General features: G+C 37.9%; 1 protein-coding gene across 3 annotated transcripts in view; it reads right to left on the bottom strand.

Moving 5' to 3' along the window:
* TTK (TTK protein kinase) overlaps nucleotides 1-24,606 on the bottom strand; it is a 77,190-nt gene that overhangs the window by 38,627 nt on the left and 13,957 nt on the right. For 2 of the 3 annotated variants that reach the window (XM_054983136.1, XM_054983129.1), the window contains exons 2-10: nucleotides 17,863-18,004; nucleotides 14,309-14,534; nucleotides 13,000-13,106; nucleotides 7,178-7,321; nucleotides 5,381-5,471; nucleotides 5,211-5,292; nucleotides 5,022-5,134; nucleotides 3,971-4,067; nucleotides 1,127-1,247 (exon numbers count right to left, since the gene is read on the bottom strand). In XM_054983136.1, coding sequence (XP_054839111.1) covers nucleotides 1,127-1,247; nucleotides 3,971-4,067; nucleotides 5,022-5,134; nucleotides 5,211-5,292; nucleotides 5,381-5,471; nucleotides 7,178-7,321; nucleotides 13,000-13,106; nucleotides 14,309-14,534; nucleotides 17,863-18,004 — 1,123 coding nt within the window. Of the gene's footprint in view, nucleotides 1-1,126; nucleotides 1,248-3,970; nucleotides 4,068-5,021; nucleotides 5,135-5,210; nucleotides 5,293-5,380; nucleotides 5,472-7,177; nucleotides 7,322-12,999; nucleotides 13,107-14,308; nucleotides 14,535-17,862; nucleotides 18,005-19,486; nucleotides 19,559-24,606 lie in introns of those variants that run through there. The other variant, XM_054983144.1, reaches the window with a different exon arrangement.

Genomic DNA, 24,606 nt, shown 5'->3' with positions numbered 1-24,606 from the left:
CCATACATAGCACGAGAATAAACCTGTTTCTTAGTAGTTTTCATCAAGCCTACTGGGTGGTTCCTTCAAACCAATAATCCCCTCATAATAGGCCAAGGGAATGCCAGGCATTGACCTCATAAAGTACTAGAAGACTAAGCCTCAATTATAAAAAAAGTATTTTAAAAAAAAAAGGTTAGAAAGATGTGAAATTTACATCCCTAGTTTCTATGTTGGGAGACGAGGCAGGGCTGTATTAATGCATGGCTGGGCCCCTAGGCTTTCAGGTATTTCGGGTCCCTCCAGCACTTGTCTTTCACCCCACTACAGCTGACAGCTTGACACTGGTACGGTAGGTACTAGACGGCAGAACATAGCCCTATATCCACTTTGAGGGTCTCCTGAAGAATTCTATTCACAATTTTAAAAATATTTTTATTGCACAAGTAGAACTCTTCAGGAAAGCACATTTTGGGGGTATAATTGTTCAATACTGTAATATTTTGAACTAAGTAACACTTTTATTATTTATTAAAATATATAATTTATGGATAATTTGTTTAGTATAAGAGACAATTTGTTTAACTTCAATAAGGAAGCAGTTGATATCTTATTAATAAAGGTTATATAAGAGAATCAACTAATTGTAATTTATGTGGGAGTGTGCCTCATCAAAAAAAATTGACAGGCCCCTAGTCCCTGTGGGGCCCCTAGACTTCAGCCTAGTCAGCCTTATGAATAATATGGCCCTGACGAGGTATTGTAACATCATTACAGGATGGCTTTTGGCAAATGAGCTAATAAAACTGTGCTGATATTGGCAATAGATTTGTTATTTTAGACAGGTTGTAGAAAGGGATAAAGGAAGGGCTGTTGACAAGAAGGGGTGTGCTGGAAAAGTGACATTTTACAGAGGCCCAAGTTACAAGGCAAGAAAACGATGAGAAATCTGCGTATATGAACTTTGAAGAGCAGTCTTAGCTTTTTTCTCTGTTGTTTCATTTTCAGTACAGCTGAGCTTACCCTGTTATAAAACTACTCCATTGTTCTTCATGGGAACTGGGAAAAATGCACATGGAACTAAGTCAAAACTCCAGAGACACTGAAGAACCATGTCAGCCCCAACCTCACACAGTTTAAAACAAACCTTTTCTTTTAACGTCATAACTGGAATCGTACTTTTTCTTTAAGGTTATGGTTGAATTAGATACTTCTGAGCTCTCTTCGTCCCACAATTGTACTTCTATATGTTTTCTACTTGGCAAAGGCTAAACAAACAAAATACAAAAGTTTGAAAAAAATGAGTCCATGGAAAATTCCAGCCTCAGAACCTAATCTGTGTTATCAAGCAGGGGAATTTTGTTTTTGCTAACTTAAACATACATATTTTACAGGCTGTCTGCTTTTAAAGGCTCAGGAGACAGATTGAAATTACTGAGCTAGATCATTATTATATTTGTTTTACACTTAGAAAAATCATAAACAGATAACCAGAATCAAATTTCCCAGCCCACATATTGCCTTTAGATTGAAAGGTTCTTAGAAAATAAGCCTCACAAGCAGCTGTAAGGCTTAGTTGCGAGACAGACTCCAGAAGCAGTTCTACAGCCTTGATTCTCTCTTGGAGTTAACCGCACAATTTTATCATCTTTTTATCCCCTTCAAAGATCTCAGGGTGATATTTCTCTCTTCCTCCATAATTCTGGGGCATTTCTCATGTAATATTATGACCTACCTTCATGCATGTTCCTATTATCATTCAAGGTGAATGCTCCTTTATCTTCAAAATAAAATATGAGAAATGATCCTGAATGGGAAATCAATGTTTACGTTTGGAAGTGCTCATAGACCTGCATCAGTAAAACTGTGCTAATGCCCATTTTCAAGGTTTTTTTCTAGACTGCTTTAAAAGCTTGTGACAAATTATGTTGCTGAATTTAGTTATTGTGTATTTGTATCTCACATTCCTACAAGACATTCAAGGCAGCACACATGATTCTCTTCTCCATTTTGTCCCCTTAAGAATCCTGTGAAGGAGGTTAATCTTAGAAAGAACGGCGGGCCAAAGTCATACAGTAACCTTGGCCAGCAGGGATTTCAACCCAGGTCATTGTATTCCAAGTCCATCACTTAACCCTATGCTACACTGACTATATTCTTTTTTATCGTAAACTTCTTGGGAGACAAAGCTGTCACATAACTTTTAAAAAGCAAAGCATGTATTTCATAGACATGGATATACACATTGGCCAATTTAAACAAGATGGTTCTACTTCTACTTCATTTCTTTTCTATTATGATCTGCTCAGAGCTGTGGATCATTAGGTGGAGGACAAGCAGTGTACACAAGTAGTGGACTTGTGAAGTGATATAGCACAGCAGTTTGAAGTACAGTGTAGTGAAAATACCCAGATCAAATATCACTTCAGCCAAAAAAATCACTAGGTGGCCCGATAATAACAACAATATTCGATTTATAATGCAATCATCATCTCTTATTCTCGTAGCATTAGTAATACTGACATCCCTTAAAGGGTTGTTGTATAAAGCATACCTTAATCACTTGGAATTATGCAGCACAGTGATTCTCAAGTGGAAAGGAGTATATCAGGGAGTACACTGTTCATATGCCTAGTACCAATACAGTCAAGGCTCAGAAGTTTCCCAAAGTGTGGACTGTGGCTTCACTAGAAGCACTGAAAGGGAGCACCCGTGTTGCTGAGAGCCATTTAACTGAGGCTGGAGTGAAGTCATGCCAGGAGAGGAGAGGTGGTAAATAGGAGCCAAGGAGAAGTTCAATAACTGAGTAAGGGGCTAAGCTGCATGGGGTGGGGGGGCATGTTTAATAGACTGAGAGGTGGGAGGCAAGCAGTACAGAGTTCCAGGAGCTAGTCAGGTTTCCCAGTCAGTAAGGAGGGCAGAATGAACAGTCTATGCATGGCAAATCTATTGTGAACGGAGAGGGGCACAGTTTCATTCAATTGAAGAAGCGCTCGGTGACATGGGAGTTTTATGATCAAGTCTCATGACATTTTATTTAAAACCAGCTAGGAGGAGGAGGAGGAAGAGAGAAGAGACCTCAATCCAGACCATCAACACTTGTAGAAGGGGAGGCTGCTGTATAAAGAACCCACCATTCCCCTGCAAGCCTTACCTAAGACAGAAACAGATCATCAAGTTTCTTTGGGTTTGTGGGTCAGGATAAATATATCAGCAACGGCCCACTAACCTAGCTGCTACATCAGCAGAAACAGAATGACAGCTAATGTCTCATTCATGAAGCTGTTTGGTAAAGTCTGTGTGTCCTGCAACCTGCTGTAATATTGCTCTCATTTACTTCTCCATGCAATTCTTCCACGTAGGACAAATTTTGATGACAAAATTAAACACATGGGGTGGATATAAAGATGCTCCCTTACAAGTGTAACAGCACTTGTATTGTCAGAGAAAAGTTATTTTTACTGATTCCCTCCTACAGAAGTCCAGTTTGCACCAATGTTGCATGGAAGGCTAATTCCTGATTCCCGGGAATTGAAGGAGGGGATGCAGTGGATGAAGGAGGGGATGCAATGGGGGGCGGGTGGAGAATAGGAACTTCATTCTGCTTGTAGGAGACTACTGGCTGGGTCCAAAATATCAAGAGGTTATTTAAATGGCATTTTAAAGCAAAAAAAATATATTGATTTCATGGGAATGATGCATATTTAAAATATAGAAGGACGCCCACTTGTAAGTTCATAACTCTGATGCTGTAAGTAGTCAAAAATTAAGGCATAGGAAAAGATTTTTAGTAATTTTGTAAACATTTTTACCTGTTTTTACTCATTTAATTTTAGCTATTTTACCCATTTACTATTAGTATGAAACTAATATCTTGCTTCGTGGTGTTATTAAATTGCTGTTCACCAAAATAATCTGATTACATTTATTCCACACCCAAACCATTTTATCAATCACAACTGTGAATAAAAGAAGCAAACACTGAAATTACCTTCAAGCCTTCTGGATTATATGAATCACTTCTATTAGGTTTTGATTCAAGCAGAGGTGAATTGATTAAATTCATGTCTTTTGAACCAGATATTTTCCTGATTTATCAAAAAAATAGTAAGTTACAATAAAGCCAAGAAGGTTGTTTTATATCAGAACAATGTGAAATACCCTTCCCAAAATTTTACAAACATACAGAAACAACTGCATTCAAATAACATGTAGAAAATGCTATGCACCAATAAACATGAGCTTTTAAAATATTTTTGTAATACCGTAGAACACTTTCAATTTAACATTGTTCATAGCAAAAAGAAGACAAATACAAAACAGTATACAACATAATTAGAACAGACTAATGAGAAGGTGCAAGCAAAACGAGTAAAAACTCTTTAATGACTTGTATGATTGGTGATGGTGGGGTGTGTGTGTGTCAGGTGAACAGCCTCTAGAAATAAAGTGCTCAAAACAAAGCTTCCCAAATGCACTTACACAAAAGCATACTGATTGTCCTAGCAGCCAGGAGATGTACCAACCTAGCATTGTTTGTGTAAACACTGGTGGAACCTCAGTTGCCTATGCTGGGACAGCAGGGTAACATTAATTCAGAATATTTTCTACTTTTACTTAAGGAAATGTCTATCAGGTAAATTAAAAGTAACAAAGCTTTATTTTTACGCACCACTACACAAACTTTCAAGCACTGCTTCAGCAATATAATCATAAAAAATAATTAACTTCCATCAAGCATTTTGAATAATTCGCTGTTTTGTGGAACTTGACCACTACAGAATTCAACAGAACCCTGATCCTCCTTCCAGCTGCTCTTTGGGTATGTACAGACTGCAGCATGCTGGCCACTACCAACCAGTGTGCACCCCCCAACATACTGATCCTCCTACCCTCCTCTCCCCACCATAGGACAATGAGCTGCAAGTTACTTCTACCGCAAAAAGACAGTATTCCAAATAATTATACTCTCCCATCTATTTTACCAAGCTACCAATAGAAGCAGGAGAAATACAAGTATTTTTCCATTAACATTAACTTACCTCTTTATGACATTAATCAGGTATGGAACATCTATCTTCACTGAATCATCTGTATCATCATCATCTTCATTGTCACTTTTTAATCTGATAGGAACTCTCCCAAAAGGGCACTTCTAAATAATACATATATGGGAATTTACCAGATGCACAAATACGAGCATGAAAAACATAGAAGTACAGATATTTTACCTGGTTAGATTGGTTTAATTGCTTCAAGGGTTTACGTCCACTTGGGATAAATTCAGTCTGTTGAGGAGATTCATTTCTCTGCCTGAACAGAAAAAGGTGGAATATTCTACATCTACCAGCAGTTAGAAATAGAATTTAAATAATTCTGTGGAGTGTTTTATATAACTTACCCCAGACAAATGTTGGAGGCACTCCCAATAATCTCCCTTGTTTCAATTTTCCTGTTCTGGAAACTTCCAGTTATGTTTTGTGAACATGGTACTGTAATTAAGTAATTTATTAAGAGAAGATTAAAAGTGGCTTCAGGCAGGGCTTCCTAGTTTTGCAGCGCCAGGAGAAATTATACTAAACAGTAAGACTCCAGAACTATGCAAAATAAGGAAAATTAAAACATATTTGTATTATTTACACAGGTTAAAGAAATTAGATTTTTCATGGCACAACATTTTACCACTTGAGTACAGAATTTTACAATTTTAGCAAGCAATATTTTATTTGCATTACATACATCCTTGACTATAACTAAACTCAAATAGCAGAAAAAATTAACTTTACACACTGTAACTAGATGCCCTAAGCCACAGATGCCATGACGGGGCCAGATCAGGCTTTTGCCCAGCAGGGCTTCTGACTGGCCACTGGAGATATGATTAGCTGTGCGGATTTCTTAAAATGTTGCTTTGGCCACCACAGCTGCCACCACAGTACAAGGATCATCACTGCGTGACTGAAGAAAACCTATATGTATATAATAAATTATTTTAAACAATGTTCATTTTAGAAGGCATCCTGTTAAACTGACTTTCTGCCTGAAATAGTGAAGAGTTACGCATAAAGGAACTCCCTGACTTTTTGTGGTTGGCATTACTTGTGGCTCTCTATGAGCAATGGAAAGAGTACCACTATTTTAGACCATCAATGGCAAATGAACCAAATCCAGGTCCCTGAAAAGTATTTCCGCTCTTTTTTCCAGTGTCTAGCCTTCTCACACCCATCCCTTTCCCTCTGCATATTTCATTTGCCATGTCTGAAAAAAATGGTAAGAGGGAAAAACCTAAACTCCCCATGCTGGTATCACATCCTCCAAGCAAAGAAACAGCTCAGGAAGGAAGGAAGGATGTTAATGAAATCAATTTCCTCTTATTTTATTAATATAGATTTTTTTTCTCCTTCTTTCCATTATCATCGTATCTCACATCACTGGGGGAGGAGGAAGGTACACCTTGACTTAAACTGGATGCCTTTTGATGTAATGCATATTACATACATAATCCATCATGCAATCCTAAACAGAATTACATACTTCTAAGTTCATTGAACTCAATGTGCTTAAAGACGTAATGCATGCATTTGATGTAACACATATTACATACATAATCCATCATGCAATCCTAAACAAAATTACATACTTCTAAGTTCATTGAACTCAATGTGCTTAAAGAGGTCAACTCTGCTAAGGATTACACTGAAATTTGTGTACAGAATAAAACAAAAACTTGAGTCAGAGTTAAATTATACTTCAGTAAAGCAATTAAACTCACTAGCTTTTCCTTTTAAAATTAGTACTATAAAGGTACTTAGGAAAGAACAAACTATTTCAAATTGTTGGGAAGGTCCAGAGCAACACAGAAGTAGGCTTGCATAGCATTGCTGAAGTTTGGAACCTCAAGATTAATTAATTGCAACAGTGTGAGATTCAAGAAGCTATACTTAGGGTTGTCAACTCCAGGTTGGGAAATTCCTGGAGATTTTAGGGGTGAAGCCAAGGGAGGAGGGTTTGGGGAGGAGAGCAACCTCAGAGCGGTAAAATGTTGTACAGTCCACCCTCCAAAGCCATTGTTTTCTTCAGGATAACTTATTTCTGTAATCTGGCGATCGGCTGTAATTCCAGGAGATCTTCAGACTCCACCTGGAGGCAACCCTAGCTATAATTATTATGAAGTGAGAGAGTTCTCTTAAAGACTTACTTGCCAAATTCTCTTTCTCTTCTTCCGAAAGTAGCTGCCTTTTTTGTAAGCTTAAGTTTTTCAGAGCAATTTCCAACATTTCTGCGGGAACTGCACAACATTCTACAGCTTTTTCAAGAAGCTGTTTAGACTTCTTAATATTTCCTAGTGCAAAAAAATAGGCTTAGAGAGCAAAGCATAACACAAGATATTAAAAAACCCTTTGCCATTAAGCTGATCGATATTATTTTGCGGACTTCTCTTTTTTTACACACGTTACCTTCCCCTTTACAGAACCAGTGTGGCATAGCAGTTAGAGTGTCAAATCTCTGCTCTGTCATGGAAGCTCAATGGATGACCTCAGGCCAGTCACGCTTAGCCAGTCACACTCAGCTTAACCTACCTTAAAGAGTTGTTGTGAGGATAAAATGGAGAGGAGAATGATGTAAGCCAGTTTGGGTACCCATTGTGGAGAAATGTGGGATGTAAATGAAGTAAATAAATCAATAAATAAAATAAAAAACAGCCTTCCCAGCATTCATATTTCTAAAATGGAGCTCACTCCGGAATAGGACATTGGTACAACATTCTTTACTGTAACAAAAACTAGTAAACATGAGCACGAAATGTAGGCAATTTCCCAAATTCTGTTACTTGCATAAGCATAAATATCTGCAGGAAAACAAGATTTGGGTGTTCATGAGGGCTCTTTGGAGATTATAAAAAAGCTTGTGTCTTCTCCATCCACAAACTACATGTTATGAACTAGACAGAGGGGGAAACACTACATGATACAGATACCATATTAGTACTGGAAAGAGAATTAAAGCAGGCAGAAAAATCATTCAGTATATCTCTCACGGCTGTCTTTAAAAATTAAATGCAATAGACAAAGTAGCACAAAAGACTAATCGTGCCCTTATATTAAGCAATTCGCTGCAATCTGAAATAGCCGTTTTACAAGAAAATAAACCGCTACAAGAAAGACTATTACAATTGGAAATCCAGACAAAACAATCTAACAAATTCAGACATTTTGGTGAGAAGATATCTGATAATGCAGATCTACCTTCCTTTTTAGAATCATGGCTGTCACAGTATTTACAACTTGAAAAGGGAGCAACTCCTATAATCACCAAGGCTTTTCGCCTGGAGTCACAAAACAATCCAAAGTATAATAAACCAAGAGATATATTAGCCACAATCCCATACTGGAAGACAAGGAACAAAATACTAGAAATAGCAAGAAATAAAGGATCAATCCCCTACAAAGGGACAAATATTCAAATACTTACAGACTTGCCATCCACAATATTAAAGAAAAGAACTCAGATCTACAACAAAAGCATTGAGAAAAGCCCAAATAAAATATAAATGGGCTAATTATACACTTCTTCAAGTCAAAATACAAGATACAATCTACCAAGTTTTAGATCAGGAAGCTGGAAAGACATTACTGCAAGATCTTGGCATTGAGACTTTTTCAGTCAGAGATAGAATATTACAGAAAAGAAAAACCCTCAGTCCGTTATCACCCTTTAAGGAAAACAAGACCCAAGCAAGACATATTTAACAAGAAAGAAAAAACAGACTGAAATGTTAAAGTCCAAGTTGATAGCAAACTAAAATATCCTGTAAAATGTTATGACTGTAAAATGCATATATTTAATATCAGATTAGAGGCATAGTGGGGAGAGAATGGAGTTCACAGACAGGGCCTCCAGTTATTTACAGTTCTCCAAGTTGGGAGTAGTAGGCCAAATAGTCTATAGGGGGTTACTCTTGGGCTATAGAGAACTGTTATTAAGCAACTGAATTAATCCAATTTAAATAGCACTATTTAGTAAAGTAAGAGGGGACAGAGGGAGGGGGGAGGGGAAGGGGGGTTACTTTAGCAAGGTTTATAAGGGTAACAATAATGAGTATATATTATCATTGTTGGTTCTTCTATTAATATCTTTAAGCGATGGGTAAAAGGTTTGACTTCATAATACTTATTTAATCATTATATATATATTGAAAATATCTTCCTTAAACAGTATTTTTATTAATAATCTAATTATTATCAAAGTAGTTCAATCGTCTATGATTATGATATAAATCCTCTATAATAAGGTTAAGATTTAAGTTATCATTTAGTATATCAACCTTTAATTGAAATCCAAGTTGAAATACTCATTTGTAAGAAAATTCATGGTTATAAGGGCATGCAAATTACTATTAATATGTAACAGAAGATTTCTTAGTTATCAATGTTTAAACACTTTCTCCCAATATTGTAACTATTAATGTGCATAATTATATAAAAACTTTAAAAAAAATTAAATGCAATGTCATCTACTTTGATATGTTGCCACATGAACTCTTGCCAGTAACTGTAGGCTCTAGCAGCAATGAACTTCCCTCGGGAACAAAAGGCAATTCTCTCTGATTGTCAATGACATGAATCCAGCCTACTGCTGGATAAGCAGGTGGCAGCTTTGGCCAGAAGTGTCTTTTACCAGCTTCATCTAGTTAGTCAGATGCAGCCTTTCCTGGGCAGAAAAGATCTGGCCACTGTGGTGCATGACCATGTTACACCTAGACTAGATTAGTACAATGTGCCCTACATGTGGAAGCCCTTGAAAAGTGTTTAGAAACTTCAGCTGATGCAGAATTCTTCCTGGAATTGGTTGTAGGGACCATATCACTCCAGCCTTGGCCCATCTACACTGGCTCCCAATTTGTTTCTAGGCACAATTCAAGGTGCTGGTATTTGGGACCAACATATCTGAAGGACCGCCTACTCTCTTACAAAAATACTCAACCACTGCAATCATCTTCAGAAACTTACTCTAGGTCCCTCCACTTTCTAAGATTTGACAGGTGTCAACCCAAAAGAGGGTTTCTCAATTGTGGCACCAAAACTCTGTAACTCTTCCCAGGGAAATTCATCTGTCTCCTTCTGCTGCCATCTTCCTCTAGCAAGTGAAGACTTCTTTGTTTTGTTTGGTGTACCCTCAGTGATCCATCATTCATGCTCAATGTTTTAAATGTTTTTATCTCTTTGTATATTTTTAAGTTCTAGTTTTAGATGTTCTAATGATGAGTTCCAGTTGATTTTAATGGCCCTTGGGAAGCAACATAAATTTTGTTAAATAAATAAGTAAAACTTTGTATTTTCCTTATGTCAAGCTGCAGATCTAGGAAAATCAGCATCACTTATTGATCTGTTCTGAAATTCCAGATAAGTTGGAAACTTTTCTGAAGAATTCACAGCAGCTGTTCTACAAGAGAACATACAATGGTGTTGTAATAGCAGTTACTCGATATACTTTTTTGGAGCATGAAATCTTATGGAAGTAATAGATCAGTATCAATGCAGCTCCCACAAATGCTTTTTGCTACTCAGTGAAGTACAATCATTGCATTGTTTTCCTCATGCAATGCCTCCAATTTCTCAGCATCTCCTACCGTGCCAGACAATTCCACACTAAATTATCAAAGCCACTTGCAGCTGCAAGTCTTATTCTATATTGCTAAAAATGTATTAACTATTTCAACATGTATTAGAAACCATTTGTCCATTTCATTCTTTCACTTGCAATATCACCTCTTGAGAAAGCCAAAATATACTTGCCACCAAGACCTTCTCAGACACCCAATAAAAAATGCCCAGCATAACAGAACTGTCAAGGGCACTAGACTGTTCATTTGCAAAGTCAACAATGTACCAAGAAAAAGCATTGTAAGATAGGCATGTTCAATCATGTTCATCAACTCCTATGCACCAGAGATCTTTCCACCTACAACTGTGGAGGAACAAGTAGTAAGAAATTAAAGTTCCATGGGAAATTTGTGGCGCAATACTGGAGCATGGCTTTTCTTGAAAATCTTTCCCTGAAGAATTGTAATTTACATTGCCAGGTTTACAGCTGATGTGGGAAGAGAAATGGCCACATAAAAACGGCTTTTATGTCCCAACAAAACAGCTGCAAATACACGAACAGGACTTTGACCACTGTACTTCCACCACATGAACTGTACATAATATAGGTGTTAATGGCAGGTTAGTTATTCCATGGCAAAGAAATCATTCTACTCTTATGGGCTGAAGACATCCCTTCTACTTCTCCATGCATTGCTACACTACTTTCTAGTAAACTAGTTGGCAGAATAGGAAATTAAAACAAGCCCCCACTGAGTATAACTTCATTTAGCCCCAAACACTCCATATGAGTATTCCCTACTGAAGTGGACTGTTAAATGGTTCATCCATTGTAGATGAACATACAGCCTCCATGAAATGCAACAACAACAGAAAGATCTCACCAGCCCTTTCATCACACAGCCATACAAAACTTCAGAAATATCAGAGCAGAATTTTTCAGTAAAGAAAAAAACCTCAAATACATATTGATGAAAATGTAAAATACAAATACAAATCACCATGGAAGTGCATTATGAAATCTGAAAATGACCAAGGAAGAGCAGAGAAAACAAACCTTCCCTTAAAACTCTTCAGCTCAGGAAATTATCTTCTTCCCCACTCATTAACGGTCAGAGGTAACTGTTACAGACAGCCATCATACTTCACAAAATGGTAGGAAGCCTTAATAATTGGCCAAGGCCCCAAACATTACCACACATTATAATGCATGGATTATAGCATATTTGTAGCCATACAGACAACTAAGCAGCCAAAGGATGAAAATTTTACTATATCGATTATCTGTACGGAGGGAAAAAAGTGATAAGCCTCAAAAATACTAAACAAATTAACTATTTGTTGAAAGTATTTCAGGCAATCCTAGATTATGCATGAGACAAACTCATGTTTGTTACTTATTGGTAAGGTTTTTTTAGTTTGGCTCTAGAAAATTGTCAGTGGAAGCTGCCAACAGATACTGTTCTTCCAGATTTCCTAACCCAGCAGCTCTTTCTGGCCAATGGAAAGTTTGTTCCCAGGGTCACGAGACTGACCTGAAGTTAACACTCAAGCCATCAGGAGGTTGTAGTTCTGTCAACAGAACTCCACTGACCAAAGAGGAAGGTGGCAGTGATTTCACCCCATTTCCCTTTCTACTGCAGCCTTCTAACCCCTGTAGGTATTACTCTGAGTGAGTACCATGACCCTGGGAATAAACTTTCCTATGATAGGAAAACACTATTGGCAGAGGAGAAAGCCAAGAAAATCGACAGTCATTGCACAGAATCCAACCCAAGGTACTAAAACAGGAACACTTTTCTTGCTGAGAGGTTGTAAGCGCTCTCTCAGGGCTTATTTCTTCATCTGTCTATAAACTCAATATCAGGCAGCAGTATAGAAACAAAACTGCAATAACCAAAGCTTCCTGCCTTTGAGCAGAGAGTGGAGCCAGCACGCCGGTGCCAGTTCTCAAAACACAGAGAGAGACTGAATGCTCACGGTTAACTGTAGCACATGGTCAGGCCACAGACTGCGAGTAAGTGAAATTACAAGTCATAAATCTGTGAATGGTGAGCGTCTACTGTATTAACAAATTCACACCAATTAAAGAGTGTGCTGTGCTGTTTCCTAACCTTTCTAACTTTTTTTCTTTAACTGCTGGAGTGCTATTAAGTTTTAGTGATAGGAGCAGCATGGCTTCTTGACCAATTTGGGAGGTGGAAACAAAACCCACCAGAAGTCAGCAAGAGAGCGATGAACCCCCCCCCCCACCTGCCTCCAGGGAAGAGATTCTACCTGAGTTGTAACTGCCCCATCCTGGACCACTATAGAAGCTAATATTGCCATAATAGGCTAAAGCTACATTTTTACACAAGGTAGATAGCTCATACTATCAGACCATACCAAATTTAAATGTAAATAGATTTCAACAAACCTTGTGAGAGTTCAAACTGGGCAAAAGCTACATGAACAAAGGCAAGTTTCCTGCAGTTCAGTCGAGCAAGATGAAACTGGTCACGTGCCTCTTCTGGGTCTTGAATACTGCAAAGATTAATAATATTGTCACTCTGTAAGATACTCTGTATCTGTTGAGATAAGTAGTATTTTAAGGGTATAGAAAGGCCACAGAACTGAACACCAAAATATCCTATAGGAGGGAACATTATACTGCCCTCTACCATTGTAACTCTCTGCACCAGTGGTCATCATATCTCTACAAAAAGTCTTCAAGAGATACCAAAAAATCTTATTTCCAAACACAATGCAGCCACCCTAATTTTTTCTATCCTGAATAGAAAAGTTATGCCCTCATAACTTTCTATTGAACAAATACTAACATTACCCATCTACGCCCATTTTGGAGACATACTGTGTGATGGTCTGTCAACCCAAGAAGGCTGTTTTCCAAAAGGAAAATAAGCAGAAGAAGCAAGATAAAGTGTCCAAACAGATTAGAAGATAAAATAGAAGTCCAAAGTAGTTTGATTGACTGATCAGCTCATCCATGTACAATGGCCATGGCAACTTTGCTCAATGTCATTTCAGAAGATTTCCTAAAGACAGTAATTTTGTAGCAAGCCTCTTCCATCTATTTAATGGAAGTATGTCTACAAACACACAAACATTTGCTCAGTCCAACAACCTAAGTTTTTTGCATCGCAGCAAAACACGATTATAAACCAATTAAATATTCATCTATCTGCTAACTTAGAAACTGTCTGACACTCAGTTTCAACTTGTTAAAAAACCCTATTTGCCAGGAAGAGCATGAACTATTTTTTGTTAATATACATGCACGTTTAGAAGCATGAGAGAAGACAGTTGTGGAAGCTGCTTCTTTCACTAACAAGAAGACAAATTAAGAAATAGAACATGGTTAGCAATTAATCTAAAACAGTTCAAACAAAACAAATTAGTTAATTTGTATGAAGTAGTAATTTAATGAAAGCAATTTGTTTTGGTCCAAGATCACGAACATTCAATTATCTCAAGAAGGGTAAGTAAAAGGCCACAATGTATACCTGACACAAAAGCTAGCTACTATGTAACAGAAGCCAAATACTTATCTAGATTAGAAACAAAATCATAAAAACAGGGCTACATAAAATTATTCCATGGCTGCAGCAGCAGAGTTCATCAGCACTGTAGGTTCTAGAGAAGTTAAATGAATGTGCAATCCTTGTTTTGTGATGCGTATCAGTTCTTGGGTCACATAGAATTCATGCTAGGTCTACGATACTTACGCTTTCAGCTCTGCAAATCTCACCAGGATGCAAGCATAACTTTCATTCTGGCTATACTGTTCTGCAGACAATGCTGCAATTGCTTGACTGTAACGGCCAATTAATCTATTCAGTAAGCCAGTGTCAGTCTCAGGAACATACTTTTTTTCCAGTTTAAGTAAAAAACTCAACCAATCTTCAGGATTATTTGCAGTCATCATAATCTGATTAACAGTTCCAGAATTATCTAAGAAAAACAAGAGGAAGGGATTCTTGAGTTTTAGTTATATATAACAGACCACTCAAATATCTGTCCAACACTTGATATAAGAAATTCTCTTATACTACAATCCCATATAGAATTACTCCAGTCTAAACCTCTTGAAATTAATGATCTTAGAATGGATTAACTATGTATTGTTTTAAGTGCACTCAGGAAAACCATTATAAAATTTATTTTGGATTCAGAATCCCCACCTTCTTACCTTATATTCCTCCAAGGGAAACAAAGAAACATAGAACACAGAAGCAGAGCTGGAAGGCTCCACAAAGGTCATCTAGTCCAGCCCCCTGCACAACACAGGAAATTCACAGCTATCCCCCCACCTCCTTCAGTGAACCCCTGCTTTATGCTCAAAGGAAGGTAAAAAACCTCTAGGATCCCTGGCCAATCTGGCCTGGAGGAAAATTCCTTCCTGACCCTGTAGTGGTGACCAGTATTACCCTGGGCATATAAAAAAGGGACACAAGAGGCAAGCACTGGCTCATCCCTTCATGCATTCCCTCTCTTGATCTATGTACATTCAAATTCAGTCAGAGAATCATCATAGCTGTTGGATAACCACTCCCAATTTAGTATCATCTGCAAATTTAATGAGCATCCCCTCTATTTCTACCATATTTTCCTTTAGAATTTAATGAATCATTCTATTAGTCATTGCTCAAGATCATTTGATCATAGGAGGAAAGGAAAGGAAGTGTATAAATAAGTTGATTTTAATGTCTTTTTAGTTGCTTGGCACCCTGAGAACCCTATTTGGGCAGAAAGGTAGCATATAATGCTTTAATAAAATAAGTACCTTACAGTGCCATACTAAGCAGAATTATACCCTTTTAAGCTTATTTTTAGAAGGGGTAACCCTACTAAGGTTTACATTGTTAACACACAGTTTGCTGCTCCATCTCCAACACTCAGAATTATGGTTGAATTAAGTAACAGTATACATGTTTAAATTCATAAATATTTAAACAGCTTATTTGTATGTATGTTCTTAAAGTTGATTAGGAAAGTAAATATTAGAAAATATTTCAATCACCCCTCTAAGTTTCTAACCTTTTTTCACCAAAAAGCCCCCCCACAAAATATTTTTTCAATAGTTTCAGTATGTTCATAAATGGCTCAATGGAATCCCAGCAAATATTTCATTTTCAATATGTGAACTACTATGGCCACATGATGGTTAGTTTTAAGTTTTATTTTTATTGGTTTGGGGTGGCTGATTTTCACAAAAATACTGGTTTTGCAGCCGACTTAAGACATTCCAAGTGATGTATCTGCTGCCTCTTTCACTTGCTGTGCCTCACAAGATAACTACCTTGTTCATAAATCTCAAGTAGAAAATTAGTGGTTATTACATATGCTGGTACTTTATGATGCTAGAGTATATAGGAGCAAACTTCTGGATGTTACGGAAGTACCAAACGTCAGTTAACACAGGGCACTATCTTATGATGGTGCACACTGTAAAGAATACCAGTGTAAACTCAGTGTGAGCCTGGCTTGCATATTCCACCTCTTTCATAACTTTTGCAACTGTTTTACATTTACATGGCCCTCACTCCCTGCACCCTATCCCCCTCCCTTCACCACCTATATATCTCTGGCCAGTTTTTTCATACCCTCCATGCATCTGACGAAGAGAGCTGTGGTTCTCAAAAGCTTATGCTACAATAAAGTTGGTTAGTCTTAAATATACTACTGGACTTTTTACTAGTGTGAACTCTGTTTCATCTGTCAAGCATAAGTTTATTCACTTGCTACTAGACAAACCACGCAAGTGTTGGAACTTAAACTGACTTCACAAAACTGGGGGTAAGAAGGATTTTGAAGAGGTGAAAGCAAAAAACAAAAGCCCTCAAGTCTATGAGCATCTAGTCTGCTTGCAGAACAACAGGAACAATGAACATCAAGATGAAAGGAGAGAAAATCTCATAGCTGAAGGTACAGAAAGCTACAATCCTATGAACATATAAATGGAGTATAGCACCACTAAACTTAATGGGATTTAGTTCCAATTAAATATGCACAAGATTGTGCTACATACGGGCCTGTCTCCAGAAGTTAAATAACAATGAAAGTGCTGTTGACCAACTCTAGACATTTTGTACACTCTAGGCAAAACATTTTACATTCCAACAAGCTTTTTGTTGATTCTGAAGCTTTTTAAACTCTTGGGATATGTCATTTCTGTAACAACATCAGCATAGTTTACCAGGCCAGTTTCTTGCTTTTTTCCCCTCAATGCAAAATTAGCCAGAGTTAAGTACCATTTTCGTCCAGTACATATTTTTGGAGACTCTCTTCATAAAAAGTATTGTGGCATCTTAAAAGATTAACTACTTTATTGTAATAAGTATCTTGAGCTAGCCCAGAGCCCACTTTGCCAGAGGAATGAATATCCTTAGTTAGCTGAAATATATATTCACAGATACAAACAAAAGCAAGGTGAGGAAGAGGCAATTACTGAATTAGAAGATCAGGTAACACAAGGGAAAAGTGTGTTAAATTACTATTCAGAGCCAATCTGAAAATATGACTCATACTTAGTTTTCATGCAATATTCCCAAACAAGATTTTCATATGCATTTGGTATAGTTATGTAACACACTTGTATCTAGGATTGCTTGACCATCTCATTTTCTAATTGCCAGTTCCCCCTGCCCAAATATCTTTCTTCTGTTTCTACTGGTATGGTAGTTTGTTACAGAAAATGAGTTTACAGCCTCTTCTTTGTTCATTTACCACTCACTGAAACCATCTAAGCAAATGTTACAAAACAAACACATATGAAACTCCTCTAAAATGGTATGTTATGGAAGGTGACCTTATAGACTTAGTTAATGTGCAAAGTGAAGCCATCACCTGGCATTACATGAATGAACTGTGGGATCATACACACCCTCTTGGCCCACATGCTCCAATCCCCATTCCCCAGGAAAGTTTGCCAATTCAAATGAAGTAGGAATCTCTACAGGCATACCAGTCCTGCAAACTAGAGCTGTAAAACAAAATCAAACAATAGTTTTCCAGTTCTTGTTTGGAAAGCAATCTATGGGTTTATCACAAACCAAGGGAAAGTGGAAATGCAGCTTGTGAGGAGAGGAAGGAACATGCAAGACTGAGGCTGATTTATGTAATAATCATGGTTTGACTTTATATCTGAACTGTTCCACATAGGTTTGCTTTTTGTACTTAATAAAAACAAATGTAATTAAGTCACATTTCACTTTGATAAGCAAGAACTATTCACATCACTAACTTATTGCATAAATATACAGAACAAAATACTACATACCTGTTGTATCAGCTGATACCTTGGTAAAATTAAGCTCATCTGTAAAGGTGTCTTCATTTTTATATTTGCTTTTCAAGTCTCTAACTCTGCTCATAATAGAAGCTACAAACAGCCCTCTTTCATTTAATTCGTCTTCTTCCATCTTGAAAGGAAAAGAAAAAAAATGAATAAGACAGCTTTCTCCTGCAAAGTTCATAAATTTCAGAGAAACAAAAAGGTACCCTTTATTGTCAATACTTTGTTCAAAGAATGCAATGAAAGCACATGAAAATGCTGTTTTTCAGGCATTTTCATTTACCTAAAAGGATATGACTCTACCCTAAATTGTTGGCTACATTTAGACATGACCAAGGTAATTTGGTATCCTAGTTCACAGAGAGGAAACTAAGTTTGCCCAGGCACTTTCTTGCAAATGTTAGCAAATTGGAGTTTAATGACTTCCCAAACCAGAAACTTTTCAATCAAGCTCCAAATATTGTGTGCGTGGGGTGGGGGAGGGGAGTGCTAGGACAGCAAAGTACAGATTTATGTCAGCCACAATGTAGTCACACTAACTTGGAAACAAATCCAAATGAAATCAACGGGACTTACTTCCAACTAACAGTGTACTATAGCTGATTTTAAATGAGTAAAAAGTATCTTGGCAGGTAAGGAACTACCATTTGCCCTTTCCTTGGAACGCTTTGTTATGTTCCCAATCAGCCAGTTAAACAACTTTTCTAAGGACATGACATAATCATACATGCATGTGCCAGTTTGCTGGTACAACAGCAAGTTAGCAATCTTCTTATGACATCAAGATGTGAACAGAAATTGCAACATTGTCATCTGTTGAAACAGTGTAAGGCCACCCTAAAGACTTGTTACATTTCTCTCTGCACAATCTACTCCTTAACCAACTGCAAAGATTTTATAGCAATGTAGAAAATAGACATTACTTAATTAAAAGGTATTTTGCAGGAAAGCTCGTGTTTTTTTTAAATTAAAGCATTCTATATTAGTCTCAATTAAAACAAAATATAAAGTAACAAAAATAGGTAATTTTATCCAAACTTTCTCCCAGTTTTTTGGTTCAATTATGAAGGTTTATGTCACAGAGTGTATGGTAAGCACTTGCTGTCTGCTTGTAGGGTTAGTTTGATTGGCAGAGTAGGGTGGTACATGTATGGTCTAATGCATGGGAGAACCTGACTCAGGAAAGGGATTTCAGCGTATTTACAAAATGAATTCAGCCGTTTGACCCTTGAATTGAATACTTTGCATTAGATATCGGGGGGGGGGGGGGGACCGTTTCTCACCATTTTGAAACTATAATAGTGAGGTCTTCACCAGCTTTATACAGATGCAAAAAGCACCTGCAAAAATTATGCATGGCAGGGATGGCCACTAGCACCACCTTCCCATCTATATTCTGTTCCACCTTGAATTCATGGGTTTCATTTTTTAAAAAAAAGTTTCTAGTTCTTTTTGTTGTGAGATACAAGGGAAAATGTGCAAGAAATTTGTCCCAAATTGCCTGGGAAGGAACAGGGGAAGAGGAGAGACTACAGCAAGCTGGTTAGAGCTGCTAATCCCCTTCCTGATCAAATTCATTTCTTTCCTCTTTGACCCTTTTCACACTTACGGTTTAAACCGCCATTTATGAGCATTCGCCCCGATCGCAGTGGCTTCGGCATTGCACCTGTTCATTTCACACTGTCCACTGCAATTTCGATTTGGTGTCTGTGCTTCATTTCAAAACCTCGGTGCAATTTTGAGCTTTTGGGGCCTTGCAATTCACGTCACACTTTTTTAAAAAAGATTGAGCATGCGTAGTAACGTTGCAATGTTGGACCCCTTCCCCCCTTTTTGCTGATTGGGCTGTCCCCTGCCCACCGGAGAGGCAATTGGTGGCAGAGTTCTGGGGGAAAACATGTACCACTCTCATTTTTTAAAATCAAGCCAGGAAAGGGTTAAAATGCTGCCGATTAATCTCCTCCCAGGAAGCAGAGGCTTGTTTCCAAAGGGCTGTGCAAAATGCTTGGGTTTTTTCCTCCTCTTTAGCAAAGTCTGAAACATGCCTTGGAGGGAGGGAAAAGCAGCCATTTAATCTTTTCCTGTCTTTTAAAGCCAGGAAGAAAGTGCAGGAACATTACAACGTTGCAACCCATTCTTGTCTTAAAAAAAAAAAAAAGAATGTGTGTGCATGCCCTAAGGGAGGAAGGAGAAAGCAGCTATTTAACACTTTCCTTGATTTTAAAGCTAGCAGGAAATTAGCAGCAAGCTTAGAAATCATTCCTGGCTTTTGAAAAAAAAAACAGCATGCATACAGAAGGAAACCAACGAAGAAGCAGCCTTATGACCCTCAGCTCGCTTTACTAAAAAAAATGGTGGACAAGGAGTTCAGAGAGCTGAGGAGGGTGGGAGTGGTTAATTCTGCACAAACCAATCAGCTCCCAGGGAAAAGGAGGGGGAGGAGAGAAGCAAAAAGGAGGCAAAAGTGTTCACATTAGCAAAATGCGGGCCAGCTGCCAGTCGGCAGCGAACTTAAAAAAACATCGAGGTATGTCCGCAGGGGGAAAAATCGGGGATACAGCGGACAAAAAGCGGGACTGCATCCCATGACTGCTTTTAAGTGTGAAAACCTTGCAAACATGGGATGTGGAACAGGTACAAACGCGCTCTAAAAACCGAGTGCGAAATGTACCTTTGATGTCCTCAGTGATAAGTGAGGGACTGGAAAGAAAACTGGAGGGAAATTTATACTGTTTTGGGGTTGCCTCTTCTGTATGCAGTGGGAATTTGTCTCAGAAGTAGATGGGGCCATGGGAGGGGGATGGAAGCAGAAAAATGAATGCCGGTTTCAATTATTAATTGTAAGCCACCTTGTTGTAAAGTTACCCACACAAAGAAATCATACACAGAATATCTTTTAGTCACCAAACAACCGCCACTGCTAAGTTCCTGCCCACCCACTCAGAGAAATCTGAAATTAGGTCTAAAAGACTGAAAATACATAATGCTCAGGCAGGTTTAAACCCCAGAACCTTTCATAAAAGAAAGGAAGTATTAAACCCCATCATCTCTAACTATAGAAAGTAAGATATTGGGGAGGTCTAGATACGTGTAGGATGATCAGTTCTCTGAATGCAAACTGCAAACACTCCACACATGTGCAGAGTGCTTTTTTCTTACTGCTCAGTAACCACACACATCAGTCTTCTAGGTTTTAGGGAATAATTTCACTCTGAAGGAAGCTATTTGCAGGCATGCATAACTTGAGCATCTCCCATTTCAGTAATCAAGCGCTAATTGTTACTTCCCAACAGTTTTGAAACCCACCCCATAGTCTTATGCCATGCAATATCTCTTGAAAGAATAATGCAGGTACAATAATTAAATCAGAAGACTCATTCAGTTATCTTAATCAAATCACTTTCTCCTGGACAGTTGGTGCCATACTGGCACTGTAGATATATATGGCTTCTTCTAAGCCTTGCTTTTAAGACATGCCTGCTTGTGTTAGCTATTGCATGTGCCAATTGGAGACAGTAAGCAATAATTGGCACTAACAGCTGAACTACGTTTTTCATTTATTTTCATCTCCATGTTATTTTTATTTGTTTATATCATTTTTCCATGCCTTTCTCCCAAATGGTAAACCAAACTGGTTTACATTGTTCTCCTCTACTCCATTTTATCTTCACAACTACCCTGTGAGGTAGATTAGGCTGAGTATGTGACTTGCCTAATAAATCCTAGCATGGATTGTCAAAGGCTTTCACGGCCGGAGAACGATGGTTGTTGTGGGTTTTCCGGGCTGTATTGCTGTGGTCTTGGCATTGTAGTTCCTGACGTTTCGCCAGCAGCTGTGGCTGGCATCTTGAAGATGCCAGCCACAGCTGCTGACGAAACGTCAGGAACTACAGTGCCAAGACCACGGCAATACAGCCCGGAAAACCCACAACAACCATAATCCTAGCATGGAGTTTGCCTTTTTCCACGGCTGCCAAACACTGGGTTGACATTTTTATTGAGCTTTCTACTCCCAATCACTTTCAGTCTCTGCCATTTGAGGCCCCATATATATTTAAAATAAAGGCTTTTTGTTCCAATATGCATCACCTTACACTTACCCACTTTGAACTTCATTTGCCATACCCACATTTAGAGCAATTTGCCTTAGTTTTCACCATGCTGAATAATTAGTATTATCTGTAAACTTGGCTACTACACTGGTCACCTCCAATCCTAAAACATTTATGAACAAATTAAACAGCACGAGATCCAATACCAATCCTTTTGGGACTGCACAGTTCACTTCAATTGACAGACCTGTCCATTTATTCCTATCTTTCTGTCATTGTAAATATTAAAATAAAAATACCTCCATTCATAGCTGCACTAAAGTTTCTAAGCTGTTTTGTTTTGTGGAAACATTCAACAATAGAATTATGGCATGATAGCAGATTACTTTCAACGTTGCTTTGGTGGTGGATTCAATAGTCTTCATCTAAAAACCATGTCAATCTGTACCTTTAAAATATTGTTTCACCACAAAAATGGCACAACAATGTGATTCTTTACTGTGGAATTTTTAAATTTTACTTTATGTATATCCAGCCTTTGTTCCCAGTGGGGACCCAAAGCAGGTGACATTGTTCTCTTCTCCATTTATCCTTGCCTTCAATCCATGAGGTAGGTTAAGAGTGTATGACTGGCCCAGTCACCGAGCAAGCTTCTATGGCAGTGGGGATTCAAACCTGGGCTTCCCAGATCCTCTGACACTCTAACCACTACACCACACTGGCTTTTTTGATGCTTTAGTTCGATCAACATCCCATCTATTCAAAGCCATATGATTTTGATGACACACATGTGGTACATACCTACTGGAATATGGAAGTACTATTATTCATATATTTAATGTATATCATCAGGCCCCACACAGTGACTCTCAGGGTTTAAAATGATGGAGTTTAAAATGATAACACAATCTCCTCCTCAGTGTAACTCATGCCCAACTTCATCATAAAAATTGAGAAGGGCCTGCCAACACATAGGCTAAATTCACCCCCTGGGCCAGTTTTAAGCTGATCTTTGACAGCCCAATTAAATCTTAACAAAACAATGGTAAAATGTTTACTTACTTTCACTGTTTTAAACGTTGTTTTCAAAAGCTACAAGATGTCAAGATTCCTAAATCTGACATCTAAAGGATAAGGAAGGTTACACACTAGACTCATGCAGGATTCTCCAGTACAGACTTTCTCTTTACCTCCTATAAGAAATCCTCCAAGGCAGGAAAGTATCCAAATCCTTCTTAGCTAGGTGGATCACAGAATGTATTGATGGAGCACACAAGAGTATGGGGAGCTTAGTGCAGGGATCTGTCTATTCACTGGAACTATTTACTTGCATTCCCAATTAATCTATCCATCTTGTACTATATATTTACTCCCTTTTCTTATGAAGCAAGTGAGGCACTGAGTATCTTTACTAAGTGTCTGGAGTCAATTGTGAATAGATAAGTCTAAAAGAACAAAACCTGAACATTGGTCTGAAAGTGATAATAATACTGGGAGATTTTATTTAGGAGCTTGCGATTCTTATAAGAACATATATACACAGTCTGGTACATGCCTTGAAAATTTCCAATTTTTGTGAAGCATTACCTTCTGATTGTTCTTTGAATTCTGTTTATATTTTAATACAGAATTCATTCATCAAATGTCAGTTATAATTTAGCTCTCTTTATACCAAAAAAAAAGAAAAAGATTTCCATATAGATACATTTAACAGAAAAACAATGTCAGGAAGCTGAACTTTTGCTGGGAAAAGGCATCTCAAGTATGGATACAGCTTTGGTGTCTAGGCCGAGCACCACATAGCTCTTTAATGCAAGCAACAAACAGAGTTTATGAAGTAAAGTCTTAGGGTAGCTGGTCCTGCATTTTTTGCAAGGAGTGTTTGTGAATTATAGGTAGACATATCCTTAAGGGCAGGTACCTATCCGCTTTTCTAGTTTACATAAAAGGGAGTGTCTAAGGCAGAGCTTTAGGTATTGCTTCATTAACCACTCACTTAAACATATTAAAGGCCTAAAAGGGCTAGTCTTTGGGGGTGAGGCTTCCACGTACTGCAGAACAAGAAAAAACTGTTAGAGTAACAGGAATGACTGCCTCCCCTAAAATAACAAGGGATTACCACACTAAGAAATAAGATAAGGCATAAACCACAGAATTTATTTATTGTTAAAAGACAGTGAAAAGTCTATTGACAATAATGGCAAACATGGTATATTTCTATTATAACAGGCTGTAGGGTTTTACTTACAAGTTATTGACAATGGTAATATATGATTTATGCATCGTTTCTTCAGATTTAGAAATTATGTTAACACACACCTTTATTTCTTCTTCAGTGTAGTGATTCTTAACCAGGAAACTATGGTCCCTCCCAAGGGGGGCTTCCTAAAAACCCTGGTGAGCACATGGAGGCACGAGTTTTTAGGCAAACTGTTCTTCACACTTGCTTTTGACATCCAGAAGGGAAAAGCTGTTTTATACCGCTTACTCCACCCTGAGAATAAAATCTCAGATTTCTGTCCCACATAAAAAGAAGCATCGCCAAACAAATAAGACATCAAATCTAATGCTAGTGAGTTGGCTGATGGACACCAAGCATAAGAATCTCACTGAATGTAAGACTGAAATGTTTTCAGGCATAAGCCATAAATATACCTATATAACGCTGCCTTGTCAA

Source organism: Eublepharis macularius, chromosome 1 (assembly GCF_028583425.1).
Source record: "Eublepharis macularius isolate TG4126 chromosome 1, MPM_Emac_v1.0, whole genome shotgun sequence".
Classification (NCBI taxonomy): domain Eukaryota; kingdom Metazoa; phylum Chordata; class Lepidosauria; order Squamata; family Eublepharidae; genus Eublepharis; species Eublepharis macularius.
This window is presented reverse-complemented; position numbering and strand designations above follow the sequence as displayed.